Source organism: Colletes latitarsis, chromosome 5, assembly GCF_051014445.1.
Source record: "Colletes latitarsis isolate SP2378_abdomen chromosome 5, iyColLati1, whole genome shotgun sequence".
In the NCBI taxonomy this organism is placed as follows: domain Eukaryota; kingdom Metazoa; phylum Arthropoda; class Insecta; order Hymenoptera; family Colletidae; genus Colletes; species Colletes latitarsis.
Genome location: NC_135138.1, coordinates 28,926,305 through 28,945,264, shown reverse-complemented (window position 1 = coordinate 28,945,264; position 18,960 = coordinate 28,926,305). Strand labels below are relative to the sequence as shown.

At 34.8% G+C, this 18,960-nt stretch overlaps 1 protein-coding gene across 1 annotated transcript in view; it reads left to right on the top strand.

Moving 5' to 3' along the window:
- The window catches only part of Dpr1 (defective proboscis extension response 1), a 363,943-nt gene that overhangs the window by 232,623 nt on the left and 112,360 nt on the right, over positions 1-18,960 (top strand). The window contains exon 3 of the mRNA XM_076765000.1: positions 787-997. Within this exon, the coding sequence (XP_076621115.1) occupies positions 787-997 (211 nt within the window). The remainder of the gene's footprint in view (positions 1-786; positions 998-18,960) is intronic.

The window sequence follows — 18,960 nt, the reverse complement described above, 5'->3', positions numbered from 1 at the left end:
TGTTCCAATACAAGATGTTAGCGAACCTCTAGGAGGACCGAGACCAGTTTAAACTTTCCCCTTCGTGCAAATTTATGACTTATTCCGTTTATTCTGCGCGATTATTTCGGCTTTTCAGACACCACGAACATACCTGGGCACTTTTAAAATTATTTTATTCGACGCTTACATACGTCGTGTCTAATTGGTGAATTTTGCGTTGCAGGGAGTTGCTTTTCGATCAATCGAATCGTTTTGTTCGAATAAATAAAATTACATATTTTTAGTAGAAACAGATAATAATTCAATCGAAGTAAAAAAGAAATTAAATAAAATTTAAAAATTATGTATTAATCATACTGGAGCGTATAAATGAGTAATTTTAACATTCTTAAATGGTGTTTTTATTCTAATTTTATTTTACTTAACAATTTTATCGATTTTTAAGTATAATTATGTATTTTCATAATATAACGATTCGATACAAACAATAACAAATTTTTTTAACTAATTCGTTCATGTAATTTCGACACCTGTGTCGGTCCCTTTCAAAATAAATCCATAAATCCAGTCAATAAATCCATAAACACATACATTGGAAGAAAGAAAAAATATTATTGCTTTGTATTATATTTGATAACATTTAGTACTGTGATAGTCGAGATTTAGACACTGACATGGCGAAAGAATAGTAACAAAACAGCATGTACGACGATTTGAAACGTAATTACAGGTGCAGCTGCGAACCTCTAAGGTGGATTTAGAGAATCGGTGGCTTAAAGGAACCCGTTTCTGTTTATCTGACAGGTGTCCTGGATGCGTAAGAGGGACATGCATATCCTGAGCGCCGGAATTTCTACTTACACGTCGGATCTGAGGTTCGAAGTGATCCATCCGGTCAAGTCTGAGAACTGGACTCTGCACATCAAGTCGCCGCAGAAACGGGACTCCGGTGTGTACGAGTGCCAAGTCAGCACGGAGCCGAAAATGTCGCTGAACTACAGCTTGAACGTAGTCGGTGAGTGCATTCTGAATTATTCAACTTTTCACGTAAGTCGCGAGGCTTGTATTGATTTTCATTTCCCGAAGAAATCCATCCGATTCGACGGCAAAGCCGATTGTCCCTGTGGAACTTGCAGGCTTGGCAAGTAATAGCGTATTACCATGGATCGGAGTGTGAATTATTAATAAGCACAAAGTGTTTATACTGATCCTTGTACTTGTTGCGTGCTCTCAGCCACCGCGAAAATCATGAGAGAATTCTTATTGAAAGCACTCGTGCAAATTTTATGGACAGAGGATTCTTATTTCGTGGCTGGAACAGAGGATCTAGACGAAACTTGAAAATATTTGAGGGTCTAAATACTTGGAGAAATCACAAATACTATTAAACACTGTTAGACTCTAAATCTAATTTTCAATTTATTTTTAGAAACGGTCAAGACTATTTAGAGTTAATAATAATTGCAATAGTAACGAAATTTCTCTTAAAGCTTTAAAGATTAGAACGCTTACAATCAGTTGGTTTCTAAATTTCCGGTTATTATACATTATAGATTATATAAAAAATTCAGATGGAAGTATTATTACATCGAAAAGCAATACCTTTGATTCTTTAAATAAACGCAAAGAAAACAAATACCAATCTTTTTATCTGGTAAACTAGGCAAACCTCTTAATGGATGAGGTTCGATCTCGTGTCCGATAATGATCGCTTTTAGCTGCGGGCTGCCTATTGCAGGTAATCCGTGGCTCAATCGCTATTGCTCTATCTCATTCACTCTTTGTACGTTCGCCAGACGCGAGCAAAATTCTCATCGAGATAACGTTTTTGAATAACGAGTAAAAGATAACCAACTATTTATCCGGCACTCGTTAAACGAACGTAAAATTTTCAATTATAGAATGAATTATTTTGCAATGAACAGATAAAAAGTAAACGGTACGAATAAATTGCTGTACGCTGGTTTTTATTTGTTATCTATTATTTGAATAAAGTTTCGTCGAGCTCTGGCCAGGTATTGTTTGCCATTTAATACGCGATAAAAACAGTCGATTCTTTGTTTGAACAAAATTACCACCTGCCTCGCGTAACTGCAAGGAACATGCATCAGATTTAGTTAACAGAGAGTTACTATAAAACCGTCGGGATATTTGTTCCAAAGTATGAGAGATGCGTCGAGTTTACAACTTAAGCCATAACATTTGTCGTTTCCTCTATCAATGTGCCTTTAATGTAAAATTATGTCCAAGCAGAGTATTATTTACACGTTTGCTCTTAGGAGCCCTGTTCAGTCCGAGACATCTTTTATATTTTATTCTAGCTGGTGAGCAATTCGACTATTTAAATTCTGATAAATCGTTTGGAGAGTTATATTTACCAAAGATTAATTTTTTTTAATACAAAAGAAATCAAATGAAATCTTAATTAAAAGTATTACGTGCTTCTTTTTACGTAGAAAAATAGAGCATGATATTTATTCTGGCAACGAAGACAAACATGCTGTTCTTCGGAAGACAAATGAAGCGCGTGTCGGTTTGATGCGACTATTGATTGCGAACGTCGAGTTGTCATTTCATTTTGCGTCAATCCTTATTCAGGACGTGGAAATAAGACGTTAGAGACGAGCGTGATTGGCAGAATCATGGAGATTTTGCAACAATGAAGCAACTTTTGGAGCTTTAAAGAAATTTTTAAAGCATGAAACTGTTTGATTAAATGATATATGTTAGCCAAAACATTGCTCTCATTTCACACATACCTATGCTTAATAATAAATAATTAATACGTGCGTCGATGGCCAGGCATCGGGGCATTATTTGCTCCGGTGAGTTATTGGTACATTTATCTTAATCCATTTTAGTAATTTATAACATACCCATATTTCACGAAATTATATCGTTTAAAACTATTTGTCTTCTTAAGTTAGTCTTTATTGATGCAGGATTATGATCAACATTAAACTGTATTTTTTACAGATTTTAACAAGCAAAAATGGGTTAAAATAATTATCTCAATATTACAAATGAGTACACTTAAAATTTTCAGCCACTAATCAATTATTAAATATAACAATTTAGGTAGAAGAGGTTGTGTCTCTTCTCTTACATCCCATCTTCGAAAAATACAGTCCAAACGTTACGCGTGTCTCATTATAAATGAAACTTTAAATAATCCTGTGATATTTCGACTTGTGATGTTATGTCACATGTTGTTTTCGAACGTAACTTTTTATCGTGCCACCGTTTTTTAGGCAGTTTTTTTTTACGCAAATCTTCCAAAAACGTCAGGGTAAACGATAACGCAGAATCTCCGCTACGTATTCCCGTCCGCAGTATCTGGTACTCGTGAAATAAAACGAGCAACGGGGAATAACTTATTTTGCTATCGGAAGCTGAAGTTAAAGTCGCGCTATAAACAACCTAACTTTGTTTCGTATAGTCCGGGGAGGCTTTCATACTTACATAAATGTCTTCTCAAGAACTTAATCATTGCAGTTCAATAACTCAGTAACTCGTAACCTGATCCTGGCAAACTTTCGACTCTGCGCTCGTTAGTTTTCCGTGAAATTAAAAGCAACACTTGCAACAAATTACGCTCGTTTTTGCGTCGACAACTTTCTTCTAAATTTTAATCAGCGCCGCTTCTTTCACTGTAGAATTTTAAATAATTTTTCTGTAAATTCCATCAACTTATCGTGCCATCTAGTAATATCACGTCAATTTTGATGAGTGTCCGTATTTTTGCCCGTAGAAACGACCACGTTTCATTTTTATCAGCAATAAATCGGTCGTACTGTAGATTTTTTTGAGCATAAAACAAGATGAGAAGGAAAATATTGTCTGGCTTGATGAGATCTCTCTTTCTCTGGACATATTTTTTTTTAAAAGACGGAACAGCGCGCCCGGGTAATGGAACAGGAGTTTTATTTGCTTAAATGGAACTATCTTCGCGTAAAATTATTCTGTCCAGTGATGAGAAGGATTTATGAAAATGACAGATATAGTTTCTGTCGTCGTATGTCGTAAAAAGAGTACCTAAGTATTTGCAACGCGCATGAGTTGGCCTCAAAAACGTGCAAAATTCTTATTCGATTATTATTATTACTTATATCGAGTATCGTAAAGACACGATCGATTGTTTATAAGAGAACCTAATATCCCGTGCATTTGCTCGTCTCGCTGCGCGACGGAACGAAGCTAAAAATCTATATACCGTTCGCGATGCTTGCATAGCTCCCTCAAAACATCTCGAGCACGAATTCCGGTTTACAGCGTGAGCAAAAAGGCGTGGCAAGCGCGACAATCCATCGAGAATCGTCGAGCAAAAAGAGCTTGATTTTCTGAGCACTCGCGACCCCCTTCTACAATGGTCCGCTGGTTGTAGACAGGGAAGAAAGAGGCTGGAATAGATTTATCTGCCTCCGTTCGGCGCGACGGCGCAAATGCGAGACCCCGGAGACAGGCGTTGACGTTAAAGTCTTGGCAAGATATGAAAAGAAAAGAAAATTAGGAAGTTACGGGCGTAGCAGGGCGACGAGTAAAAAGCTACGTAGTAACGGGCGAGGTGGGGAAATTCAAGGAGTTGTATTCTAATAGAAGACGACCGACGAAGATGGGGGCAATTCGATAAGCGTCTGGAGGGAAGCACGTCGAGAACGTAAGCTCCTTTCGTCGTGTGAGATTACAGAATCGCGTGTATATACGTATATACGTGTCTACGGTGCGTCTAATGCGCGCGGTGGATCGCCGGGAGAAAAAGCACGCACGAAATAAATTGTCCTTTTTTGGCAGACGCGTCGAGTCGCAGTCGCTCGAAGTCGTAAACCATGAACTCCATGGCGAAATCAATTTTACAAATCCGTCGTGCAAAAAACACACCCCGAAGCTTCGCGCCTAGACGGTGTCGCGCGGAACACCCGAGAGATTCGCTAACCGTGGAGCGAAACCATTTCAGGCCGGAATGTGTTTAACTTTATTTGATAGACTGCGTTCCGATGATAAGCCAAATGGGATTCATGTAATTTCCTTTTAGAATCATTCCACTTTATGCACACTGCATTTCTTTTTGAAAATCAGTTGAAACAGTTTTAGTTTGCCAGTTTGAATTTACTTGTTGTCGAGGTTTTCATTTCTGAAGCCCTATTTTCAACCGGTTTTATATAACGAATTTTTGTCGTTGAACTTTTTAAACTAATCCCGACAGATATGGTGGAATTAAGGAAAAATTTCTGAGCAGTGTGCAGAAATAATATAATTACTATAGTAATGTCTGACATTCTCCAGTAGTAACATTACTCTCAACGGTGCAGATCGAGTTTCATCTAACTTTTTAACCAAATTTCGACGATTATGTATGACGACAAAATCACGTATGTAATTTACGATGGGTATTTTTTATTGAATGCTGAATTTCAAAATAAATTTTAATAACATTAACACGCTCTTCAATCGTATACAACTCCATTGATAGAATTGTTAAAAGTTTGAATTTACTTGTTGTCGAGGTTTTCATTTCTGAAGCCCTATTTTCAACCGGTTTTATATAACGAATTTTTGTCGTTGAACTTTTTAAACTATTCCCGACAGATATAGTGGAATTAAGGAAAAATTTCCGAGCAGAAATAATACAATTACTAATGTCTGACATTTTCTAGTAGTAACATTACTCTCAACGGTGCTTTCAACGATTACGCGGCGCGTACAAACACACTTGCAGCGTCTGCGTTCTTTCGTTTCGCAATTTGAAATCAGAATCCGTCACAATTAATTTTACGTTGGCGTAATCTCCGGGGAAAGCCTTTAAAAACAAGTTTAAGCGGCGGTCGCGCGATCTTTGGGGAAATATTCTTCTTCTGTGAATTATTTTCGTCCCTCCGTTAGGGCCTGAATGAATGAAAGCAAATTAACTGCTAATGCGTTTTTTTGTTCGACTGTCGTAATATAGTTGACGGGGGAAAAGTGTATCGACGTTGTCGAAATGACGCTGTGCTTTGTGCTCGATCGCATTATAACGTCAATGAAATCTTAAAGGAAAGCTGCTGGCTAATGATAATCGATACGAACAGTATTCCACAGCTAACAGAATGTACAATAAGGAGAGAGAATCACAACTTTTGTATAGATCATTATTTACTGCTAAGAATATAGGAAAATATTAAAAAACAAATATTATAGTTAAAGGTAACATAAGAAAATTTTTCAACAATTAATGTCTTATCGTTTGGCAATGGAAAAAGGAATAGATTCACTCGATTTTGCATCAGTTTGAGAAAACGATGTTTACATGGGATGTCTTAGCAATATGTTTGCATCTAGCAGTTTCAAATGATTACAATATCATGTAATCACAATCAGTCGAACAAAAAAATACGCAAGTAAAGTGAATTAATGCAGTTTTGCATGCAAAAGGCTTGTGGACAAAATATTAACCCTCAAGTACAAATGCTCAAATACTTACGCAGAGACACAACTGGGTCTGTGAGACCCATCGTATCAATCGTTTATATCTCGGACTGTACTGCATTGATTCAAGTGTCTTTGTTTTGAATCGATACGCCAAAGATTTAAGAATAACACTGTCCAGGTTAAATTGTCGGATGAGTTTGTACAGTAAAAATATTTATGAAAAAGTGAAAGATAAAATGAAACATTTTTGCAGAAATTTCATTTTCTTCGAAAAATCATATCTTTTTATTGATAAGAGATAAAAGAGTTTTACCACACGAAAGTGAAAAGGTCATGAAACGACTCGTGGCAAAAACTGTGATATTTATTTTTTAATATTCTCTCACATACTTAGCAATAAATAATGTAGGTAGCTTCTCCGTAATTAACATTTTATTTCTAAAAAATTTCAAATAGTATCAACTATTTATATTGCAATAATATTGCGTAAATATTCACTTTCGGTGCTCAAATTGCGCCAAAGAAGTATCAATTTCAAAAATAATCTTCGTTCGTGACGAAACGACGAACAACCAACCGCGATTTTAATTTGTATTTTTACGATTCTGTACCTCCTACGTGGAATTTTTCACGATCTTCCCACACTACACGGCCTCTTAATTGGAAAGCGTTAACTCCTAAGTCTCGAACGGTGACGGGTCGTGTCCATCGACGACGTATCTGCCAGGCGGGTTGAAAATGTTAATTAACCGACGCGGATTTCGGGAAACGATAACAATGTCGTAGACATCGGACAAAATCAAAACAAGGGAGAACGCGTCGCTCTTAAGAGCATCCTTTGAACATTCGCGACCACGAGTGCAACGTGCGACGTTGGACGACCGGAGACAACACTAAGCGTGGGTGGGGGATCGGTAAGCGGTTTGAGGCAATACAGGAAGCGTATACATTAGCCGTTAAGCCGTTAACGCCGGTTCTACGGCCAGCAGAATTAGCGGGATAATATCAGCGACAACGAGGGTAATTGCGACCGCGAGCGCAAAACGAAAAGTAATGCGCGGATCGAAATATCGATCGGGCTCGGCTGGATTCCCGGGCTTTTCTTGATTTCTTGTTCGATTATGCGCGCCGCGCGAGTGTGTACGTGCGCGCTCTTAACCGACCTAAATATGCCTGGAATTACATAACGGGTCGACGAGCGAGTTTTTGCGTGAGATTTCTTCGATCATTGTTCTTTATTCATTCGGTTGGATAACCGAGGGTGTTCAGGTTTTGTAGCCGAGGCTACCAGATATTTGAGTGGAAAATAACTGGAGTGTCTGACTGCAGCGTACCTCTAGGCCCTCGACCTCCATGTATCTTGCACGAACTCCGCGTTTTTCACCTATCGTCCAAATTAATGAAAAATACGGAGCCACGAAGCTGTTGAATCCGCGGATTCGTAAATTCGATGATACAGAAATTTCACATGCATACCTTTACGTATGAATTTTGAGCATTTATAATCGCAGTAGAGGAACGAATCTTTCATAATTTTATTGTCTCTTATAGGCTACTAATTTGTAAAAATATTTGACGATATTCGAGTGGAGATATGTTTCTTCATATGTGTTTGCAATAAACGATTTAGGTATATGTTTCTAAACTTTCGTTTAGAATTTCTCACAGAAAATATTATTTTAGTGCCATTTAACTTCACGAACTTTCTTATAGTATACGTGTAATGAATTTTACAATATTCACTTCCATTTGTATTGTTTGTTTTCTGAGAAAAATGTGGAGTCTGTCTTGAATGATTTATATTTTTTTGTAAATAACTTAACAAAAGATATCAAATTCTGGTTAGTTTTCGATGTAAGTAGGATATATACGTATAGCAAAGACGAAAAAGGAGAATCTTCAGTTTCTACTGTCTTAGAACAGTCTAACTACGCGTATTAAAAATAGGTAAACTTTAGACGCGTGCAGTTCCGAAACTACTAGTGCTTTATCCATTATTGAGCCACCGATGGCAGCGGCAAAGCTTCCCCTTTAAAATGGTTTTTTGTTTTTGTCGATCCGACTTTCCGTTTTCGAGATATCGTAATTTATGTAAAAGGTAATTTTTTTAATCCGACTCTCTCACTGTCCGTCGCGTATACAATAGCCTATTCACGCGTATTAAAAATAGTTAAACTTTAGACGCGTGCAGTTCCGAAACTGTTAGCGTTTTATTAATTATTAAGACATTGTTAGCGGCGGCAAAGCTTCCCCTTTAAAATGGCTTTTTGTTTTTGTCGATCCGACTTTCCGTTTTCGAGATATCGTAATTTATGTAAAAGGTAATTTTTTTGATTCGACTATCTCTGTCTTCGTCTAGCGGAGTCGGACCTCCTTGTCGCACGTGCGTAGTGCTGACCTACCTCGCGTACGTGACTGTCGTGACCTAGTTCCGGCGTAGTATTTCCAAGAAATTACTACGCACTGTTTACTATTGACACGCGCGCGAGATGAATGAACTTGCGCGCGTAAACAGACTCTATCTCCGTAACTAGCCACCGCATCGACTTGAAACTAAAATCGCTATATCTCCGGAACTAATAAAGCTATTGACTCGTACAAACGCTCATTTTAAAGGGCATTTCATCCCCTATCCTATGAGCATATCAACTATTATTTTTTATGCTGTTTTCTATGTTTATTTTGACATTTACTTTGACTCTACATACTAAAAGACGTTTCTGCATTTCCTATTGATTATGCGACTAGTGCGCGGTAAAAATGCATCATAAATTGTTTATTTAATTGAAACTGAATTTAAATTTGTATACAGGGTGTGTGCATAATTACTATGCCATTTTTTCGTAGATAATTGTTTTTTCCGGAATTAACTACGGTATCGACTTGAAAGAAAATTCGTTCTCAAGTTTAGTATAGTATTGTATAGTAGTTTGTAAATTTTCTCAACGAAGTTAAAGTACTAATGCACGTTTAGAGTAAAAGTGTTGAATATTTTTGTAAAGGTTCTTAGATTTGATGCATTAAAAAAAACTATGCGACATAAATGAAAAGGATATCTTACGAATAAATTTCAAAACACAACTTTCTATACATAGAATGCAAAAGAAGTACATTGCCCTGTAAAAGAGAAAAAGGAAGACTGGTTATTTGACGTTACGTATAAAAGAACATCCAATTCTAATGATACACCAAGAATAACTAAACTAAGAATTGGAAATATAAAAAACAATAACAATCAATTGATTAGAAATAATTATGTTTTGAGACGATTAACATATCATGCTGTAAAAATACTATTCGCTATTTGTTTCTGATCAACCAGAATAATTTTCGACCATTTTCTCCAAATGAAAACTATCCGTGTTTCGGAAAAACTGTAATATTCGACAGTGAAAATGAACACAGCTTTTTTATTCATAACAAAATTTGTTTCTTTTTCATTTTAAATGGATTTTATTCTGTAAATGCTGGAACTCGACTAAAACATATTTTATCGTACGGACGAGAAATGAAAAAATGTTTACGTTCCTTTCTATTTTATGATAGAAAGAGAGGAATGCAATTGCATTTTTTTTGTATTAATTTTGAAGCTTCTGTTACTGAAATATGCATATTTCGTGTCCCTTGGCAACCTTTTTATACATATTGCGCTGAGTTTCTCATTGTAGGAATCCATGATATATGAATTCTGTTCAATTTTGAGTTAATTTAAATTTCAATACATATTTATATAATCGTAAAAACAAGTAGTTGAAATTACGGATCAGAAGCATAACAAAAACGAGTCACAAGGGTTTTTCCTAAAAATTTAAGACATTTGTTCGATTCTTGGCGTCGTTATTTATACATATATTACCAAAGTAAATAAATTTTCACACAGAAAAACACGTGATCGTTCCAACGGTGTAGGTTGCTTGTACAATCACTGTGGAAAAAAGTATCCTCTTGATTGACATGATTTTGACACGGTGGACCAAATTGTTAAACCGAAAGAAATGGTTAATTTATGAATTATGTTCTGTTCATAACATGACAGCGTTTTATGGTCAATGCATTAAATTTTTTCGTAAAAATGTGCCACTTTTAACTCTTTAAGAAATAACTTTTAAGATATCACATTTTTCGTAGGTCTGACGATATAGAGATATATATTTCATATATAGGCCAAGTATCAAATCGGTTCGTTTATTGGTTTTTACTAAATCATGTCAACCTTATCGAAAAATGTGGTTTCAAGAAAAACGCGTCTAAAGTATCGAGCAGATGTAACAGTATTTCTACGATTTCTTGACGTTTCTTGGCATTTTGGAATCTAGATCCATTTCATTATTCAATACACTCCCTGCGCTGCTCTTCCGTCAGGTAGTATTACTTTGAAAGAAGTTTGAAAACTCTCGCTGTTGCTGCTTCTAGTAAACATAATTCACTCACCACTTGCACAGTGTAACGCGTATAGTAACACTATTCCTACGAATATTAATATAATAAAATGTTAACAGCATATTTTGGAGATTCTAAATTATGAGAAAAAGAGATCAAATTTTATTATTATCTATTTTTCGTACATTTCACAGTCTTGTAATCACTGATACTCGATTGAAACCCACTCATGTAGAAAACACGAATACTGGTCAGACACGTTAGATAAGATATGTTCAATCATGCGTGTTTCAAGTGAATATTCAACGTCAGTTATCTTAAAAACTTTTATTTTATCAGTTCGACATATTTTCTCGCGTAAAATAATCATATCAAAATAATATTCTTAAAGTAAATAGTTTAATTCCTATTTTATTCTGAATTTCTAGTAGTGCATAATTATTTTATGTTTCCTTAATTTATTAGATCGACAACTCGTACTCTAAAAGAAACGTTCCTTTTGACTAAAATTGAAATATTAAAATTTCAAAATGTTTGCTTATTGTATCAAGTCTAGACAAAACAGTCAAATTATTTCTAGCTTGTTCTTTTATTTTAAATGTGTTTGATCCAGAATTGTTCAGAATACTGTTTCTCGTGAAGTTATTTAAATCGATAATTTTCAGCTGTTTGTCGTTAAACATCAATATTTATCCCTTTTATTGACTGAACGATATTCTGCAGTGATATTCATTTATCGTAACGACTGGCAACGAGCTAGTAGTTCGAGCAATATACAATTTCATGCGTATAAATACTACTAATTTATTTACGAGGCTGCGCGTCGAATAGGCAGGCATTACAGCATGATTCCGCTAGAAATGAATAGCGGCCATTCGGGCGTAACATCGCGATTAATTAGGCAATCTGACGAGCAGCGCCGATGCGAAACAATCGCGATGGCCGATGCAGATGAATTAACAATATTTGACCTGCATACTTCCTGCAGGAAGCGTATCCGGCTCTCAAAACAAAGAGCCAACCTCCAAGACAGCGAAGCTTTTCCCGGATTCATTTAAATTTTATCAATTCGGATCGAAAATAATATTCAATTTCTGGACAACGGTTGCACCAGAATAAGTCAATGGTTCCGCCACTGGCGTGTTTCCAAGCTGAATCTTAAAGGGCTGGCGACGATCGAACGTAAGGAAGGAAAAAGTATAGGGTTACCCAAAATAGACTATAGGAAGTTTTCTTTAAATAAAAAACAAACTTGAATTTCATTGATTTTTTCATTTAATTATCAAGTATCATCTATGACAAGTATGTGTGAAAGACGATGTCAATTCGAACATCGAAATTTTCGATGATATTTTAGCATATTTGCTTATTTAATTTACCAATTTCATTTTTAATGTTGTTTTTTAACATAATATAAATTTATGTACTGATAAAGGACTGTTGTGAAGCAACTAATGTGTTGATCAGATTAAAGTCGTTAATAGATTTTTGTGTACTTAATTTCCCAAACTTTGGTCCGAAGAATATCTGGAAAGTACCTTAGTTTTCCCCAGTTTTGATGAAACTGCAAATTTGCAGAGCGGACAAAAACAAGTGATATGTATTTCCTTCAGCTGCAGTAACTCAAGTATAAGGGATGAAAGTTTTCACCCTCGAATAGTTTCAAACTTTTGATGGTATCATTAAAACTATTGGATACATAAAGCAGTCTCTGAAACAAAGCCTGTATAATTTGTAACACGAAGTACCATGATGTACAAATCTGTAAGAGAATTATTAATTTTGTTCGTACATATACAACATGTTTTCTGTCAAAATTCATACGAAATTTAGAAAATTTCCGTACGCAATATAATTTTAAAGATAGGAATAAAAGATTAAAACTTTCGAGGATAAAAATATGACTTCTATATAATTAATATTTAATAACCATACAAATAGACGAATATCTAGTTTAAAAAATTGTTCGAAAAATGTACACTCTGCAACAAAATTAATTATTAGTATATTTTTGCGAAAAATAGCCTTGGAATGAACCTAAAAACGGGTACAAACTTTGAAACTTCAGCTTTCAAATTCTATTGAACGATTTACTCCGCTTCTTTTCCAAGTAGTTGAACCATTTTCGATCCAATTACGTCAAATTTGTTTAAATTCCTCGGCTTTCAAATCACGCACGGAACTTTAACAAACTTTTCTTCAATTTTTTATCAACGAGGCATACAGTTTTAGAATTAGCACTCAAATTCTGTCTTTCTCTACCCTATATACATGTTTAAACTCATGTTCAATTAAATAAACAATCTATAATCCAGCGTTTATCTTACACCAATATCGATACGAATTGCTACAACTTCTTTAGGTAGATATTGTCGAAGTAAATTGCAAAATAAACGAGGAAACCAATATAAATTAAAATAGTTATTATGTCATCGGATAGGGGATGAAACACCCTTTAAAGTGAGTGTTCATTCAAGTTGATAGCATAATTTGTTCCGGAGATATAAGGGTTCGAAGCGTTTGTTTACTTTTCATTGTTTACGTCGCGAGGTCACTGAACTTTCTTATAATGATAATTTCATTCGTAACAATTCTATGAAATATTTTCTACGTTACTGGTAATAATTAGTTCATGAAATTTCTTTTACTTTAATAGCCTGATAGCTTCCATTTAACAAGGGTAACACGATTTCGATTAAGCCGTCGAAATTTGGACACACCATTAACGAGAGTTAATTTATTTTACGATTGCAACTTTGCAATCATTTTTTCTATGAATAATTAATCATTTTCTGCTTCGACTACAAGATTTTCTGCATTGCACGCTCGAATAGCTTTAAAATATTCGTGATAAATTCGTGGAATTTAAAATATTCATTGAAATTCCATGATTTGAAGTATTAACTTAAGTAGTAGTGTAAAACTCTACGCGGAATTTATGCGATGGCTTAATAGAAATCTGTAATACTTAAATCGAAGGAATTAGAGTGAGGACGGTCGGTGAAGAATTAATGGTAGTTCGCGCCCCCGGAGATTCTTAATTCATCGATGAAATGGCGTTACGGAAAGCGGTCGACGAGTTTGTAGCAATGGCAAGTAATTATTAGGCTTGCGCGCGGCATTGTCCATGCAATTAAGTCTCATTGTCACGATTGGTCACAATATGGGACTGAATGACACGCGTTAACGCACTGACGGCTTAATTGGTTTTACCCTCCTCCGAGCCAACAACCTCCCACGCCAGCCGTCACGTTAGCATTATCGCAACGCAGCATAGGAGGCAACAAATCAATTGCGAAATTCGCGGTAATCGCACGCGAATAATGGTATTCATTCTTCGAGGCCGCTTCAGCAATGCGTGATTTCGCCAGAAAGTGATGGAGATCAATGAACTAATATTCGATGCTCGTTCGAATCCGCTTAGGGTTGCTAGGTCCAAGATTAACCTCTCTACGTCTATTTTCTCGAAATATTGTGATCAAATGTAAACATCTGATAATTTCGTCAGTGCTTGCAATATAATATGATCGGCACAAGATTGGGTCGATTTTATTTTAAATTGTGTTTTAAACGCGTATTGATTTGAACTGATTTTATAGCAGACCACATAAATATCACTGAGACCTTTGAACTTCACGAAGGTCGACCAATTATTTCTGGGACACTGAAATACAGAACTCGTGTGAGAATATAAACGAGACTTGTTATTTTTTAATGTTTACCGCCGGCTAAATTTACTTTTCGTTCAAAGGGCATCTGTTATTTTTAGATCAAAGCATCTGTTAGCTTTATTCGGAATTTTCTTAGTAAAGATGGGAAATACCGCGATGCAAACTACATGTTATGAAATCTTAGTCAAAACTAATATTTTAAATTCTGAGGTACAAATTACTTCGAGAAGGTAAATATAATTTTTATCAAGTATAGAATTTGCAATAAATTGAATTAATGAATGCTATAAATTTTTTGAACTTTATATTTGGAGATACAAAACCATATAATTATTTATTATTTACTTATTCAATCAAATGTCCATTTCACTAACTTGATATTTAAAGTAAATGTAATGTAAATGTAATGCTTTTTGATTTGTAGTTAAATTCAATAGTAATGTAAAATTACATGAATTTCGGAACCAAATTTCGCCTGTTTCCAACTGGGTAACTTAATTGTCAAAGAGCAAAACAGAAATTTGATTTTATCAACGATGGCGGTGAGAATTTCACCATGTTGTTCAAAAATCATTCATCAGTACACATTATAAATATTGTTTTCGTGCATGTCAATGTGTTCTTTCGCGAATTACATTTATTGACGAGAGAATTGAATTTTTTTCTCAACATCCTCTGAAATAATATTTTCATCGTGGCACTAAAGTACTCCAGGCAGGAGTACTGTAACTCCTTTTATGAGTGGAGATGCAAGGTAAACTCCCGGTAAGTAAATGCCAATAAAGGTTTTTTCCGTCCAAGAAGTTGTTGAAGCATGTTCTAAGGCCAGAATTTTAAGTAAGTTAACGCAACGTAAAATTACGATAATGCAATTACAAACTCGTTTAAAAAGAAATTGCTACGGTGTAACCTAACGTAAGTTATACAGTTCATGCGAAACCATTTTTATCGAGTAGATTTAAATTTAATTAAAATTAAATTTCGTTATTTTTAAAAGTGTTTAAAAATTTTTAGAAAGTGTTTAAGTTCAATTATTAACAAGAGACCTAAAGACTTGCGACGATTCAAAATTAGAATCGAAACTGTGTCGTTTCAAAAATTGTTTTATAAAAATTGCATTCCTATTTTAACTTAGTATTCATAAGATTTTGCACCGCAAGAAAAAATGATTACGTGAGCTGAAACGAGTTGCAAAAAATGATTAACAGACGCAATAAAAGAGAAAATAGCATTTGGCGCTCGTAAAAGAGCTTCCTGCGGGAATAATACGTTTGTACAGTGAGTGTATTAAAAACATGAGCGTGAATAGTTATAAAATACTATAAAATCGAGAACGAGTAGCTATACTTCATTATGATTGGCGATTAACGCCTAGTTATAGATCCTTGTCAAATTGACGTTCAGGTGTTGTTTGAGATCGACTTAGATTGACGTGCTATTGGTTAAACATTAATTACCCCTTCTTAATTTTCTATTTTTACGTGTGGATGGAGTGATGTTGATAGGTTTCTTTATTTTGTTCTGATTAATCGACTGTATTATCGTCTTTATCGATGGAGTTGTCGAGTTGGGTTCTCATTTATTAAAATATGCAATAACGCGTTTATATTTCCGTTGATTATTCTACGTAAAAAGTACTTGTTGTAAATATGTAGACATTAAATGAACCCACGGATACAAAGAGAAAAAAAACGAAAAATAGTCGAGTGAAAGATATATGCAATAACGGAAGTAGTAATAGAATAAGGGAACAACGTCTGCAATTTGTAACACTATAACCGTTCTACACTGCGTACCTATTGGTCATTCCATGTCAAATCGATCACTGTTTTCCCTGATGTCAAGGATTCTGCTCGAATTGAAATATGTTACTGTCCATATGACAATGGCGGCGGGGAAGCGGAGGGAATAAGCCATTACTCTACTGTTTTCGAAATTGTTTGAAAAATACGCATCATTAACGATGTCAGTTTCCACCAAATTTTACTAATAATCTGAGAAATTTACAATTGAATGTTTTTCTTCTGCATCAACGATTGTAATTATAATTTATTTCTTTTAACAATTAACATGTTTCAATTTGTTCCAACGCATCTAACAACTAGCATTTTGTTCTGGATTTGATAATGGATTATTTAGTAAGGCTCAGGAGACCCTAATAGACGCGTATAAAAAATGGAAGAGCCTCTCGTACATCTGGAATTCAACGAGCAACGTTGTCTAATGACTGAAAGGTGGAATTGTTGAAATTAATTAAGAACCAGGAAAAAAAGAGAATTAAGGGGAGAGAAATTATTTTACCAACGCTCGATTTAAAATCAAAAACTTTAATTTCACTTCGTTCCTCTTGATAATTAAAATAATTAAGATATATTAATATAGCTTAAAGAGCGTTAAAACTGGCGTTACGTTCCGGATCTGCTAATGGACTCTTCGGTAAGGCTCGTCAGATCTCGTATATCTGGAGATCATATTCGAACATTGCAATGGAAAAAAATTATTAAGGGTAACAAATTAAAGTTAAATTTTCTAATATTAAAACGATTATTTCTGGTATAATTGTTCATACTTTTACAGTTCTTTCTATTTCTTTCTTATACTAAAAAAGATAGAAGTAGTTGAAACAAGCAGACCTTTATAAATAATACAAAAAATATCGAAATTTGTATATTCAACGATTACAGAGATACAAATTCTTTTGTAAAAACACTTTTCGATAAAATTGTAGAAAATTGTTGACTTTGGGCGTATATAGTTTTCAAACAATTTCGTAAAACAGTAATATGGTAACGTTATCCACTCCTCATATTTCCTCACGGACGCAAAATTGTATTTTAACGCAAACAAAATCTTTCACATGACGAAAACAAGTGATCAATTTAGCGTTGAATGAACCATTCACAATGTGAAACACTGATAACGCAATAGTTTTTCATAAAATCATTTCTAGCATTCGAATATATTGGAAACGTTTTCAATTTACAAATCTGACACCCTGGTTAAATCTAAAACACTGTAAAAAAGAAAATTATGTTTCCTTCGTTTCACAATATCTCTGTATTTTTCGTTCAACGTTTGCTAGAATGGAAATACTTTTGTGAAAGTAGTTTTCATAAAAATGAGTGAAAACTGTTAAATTTTGAACTTTTTGAGCAATTTCAAAAAAATTGATGGGTTTAACCCACCCTGTTGCCACGCGAATAGCAACATAATATTTCAATTTGAACAAAATCCCTGACATCGGGGAAAACGTAATCGGTTTGGCGTGGAATAACTCGCGTGCAGCTGCGATCGAGGAAGAGAGAGAAGGGGGGGAGCATCACGGATGCGAAGAAATTTATTATGCGATGCAAACTCTGCGTCATGTATGCATTGAAAGTCAATCACTTTGAATCCTATACTATTTTCGTCTGTAAGTCGAAAGTCAAGTGTAACTATGACATATAACATGTAGAGTGTGTGCTGGAGTATGTCAAGCATCGAAAGACGATAGAAAATTCACTTTAAAAGATCGTTATCCGATCAAGGAGTAAAGAAAGTATCTACTGCAAAACCTATTTTACAGTCTATATCATCGATCGTTCTTAATAAATTATATAAACACGAGAAATATTCTCTTAATAAAATATTAAAGACTGAGACACTGAATCTGCATAAATTAGACGTATAATAATAATCTTTACTCGTCCGTTAAGTCTGAAACTCGTCAAGCAGCATCTTAATAAAATGTTAAGGACTGCAGCACCGAATCCTCATAAATTAGATGTATAGTAATAATCTTCATTCGTCCGTTAAATCTGAAACTTGCTATGCAGCAGAAGCGAAGAAATGGCACTGGCAGCTATTACGAAAGATAGCCACAAGATGTACCGACAGTAAAACCAACGAAGCTAAATTAGAAATAACGTCCCCCTTTGGCAATTCTACGCTTTCATGACGCAATGAACTCGAAATGTTCTTTTAACGCATTCGCCATATACAGGGTGTTTGGCCATTCCTGGAAAAAATTTTAATGGGAGTTTCTAGAGGCCAAAATAAGGCGAAAATCAAGAATATCAATTTCTTGATTGAGGCTTCGTTAAAAAATTGTTATAAAATTAAATTAAAAAATTTCAAATCGTTCTGAAAAAATTATTTTTGGTTGCGGGGGTCGATTACAATCATTTTTAGTGAATACACATACCCCCGAAATCCTACACAGTTTCGAGAAAAAAAATTCCTTACAATGTAATGTCTGACCATATGTTGACATGTTTCCCTGAAATTTTTCGGCGACAAAAAATTTTTTCAAATCGTTCTGAAAAAATTATTTTTAGTTGTGGTGGTCAATTACAATCATTTTTGGTGAGTACACATACTCCCGAAATCGTACGTACTTTCGAGAAAAAAATTCTTTACCGAAAATATACTGTGTGGCCGGAAATGTTTCTATAACTTTTTAACGAAGTCTCAATCAACAAATTAGTATCCTTGATTTTCGTCTCATTTTGGCCTCTAAAATCTCCCATTAAAAAATCGAAAC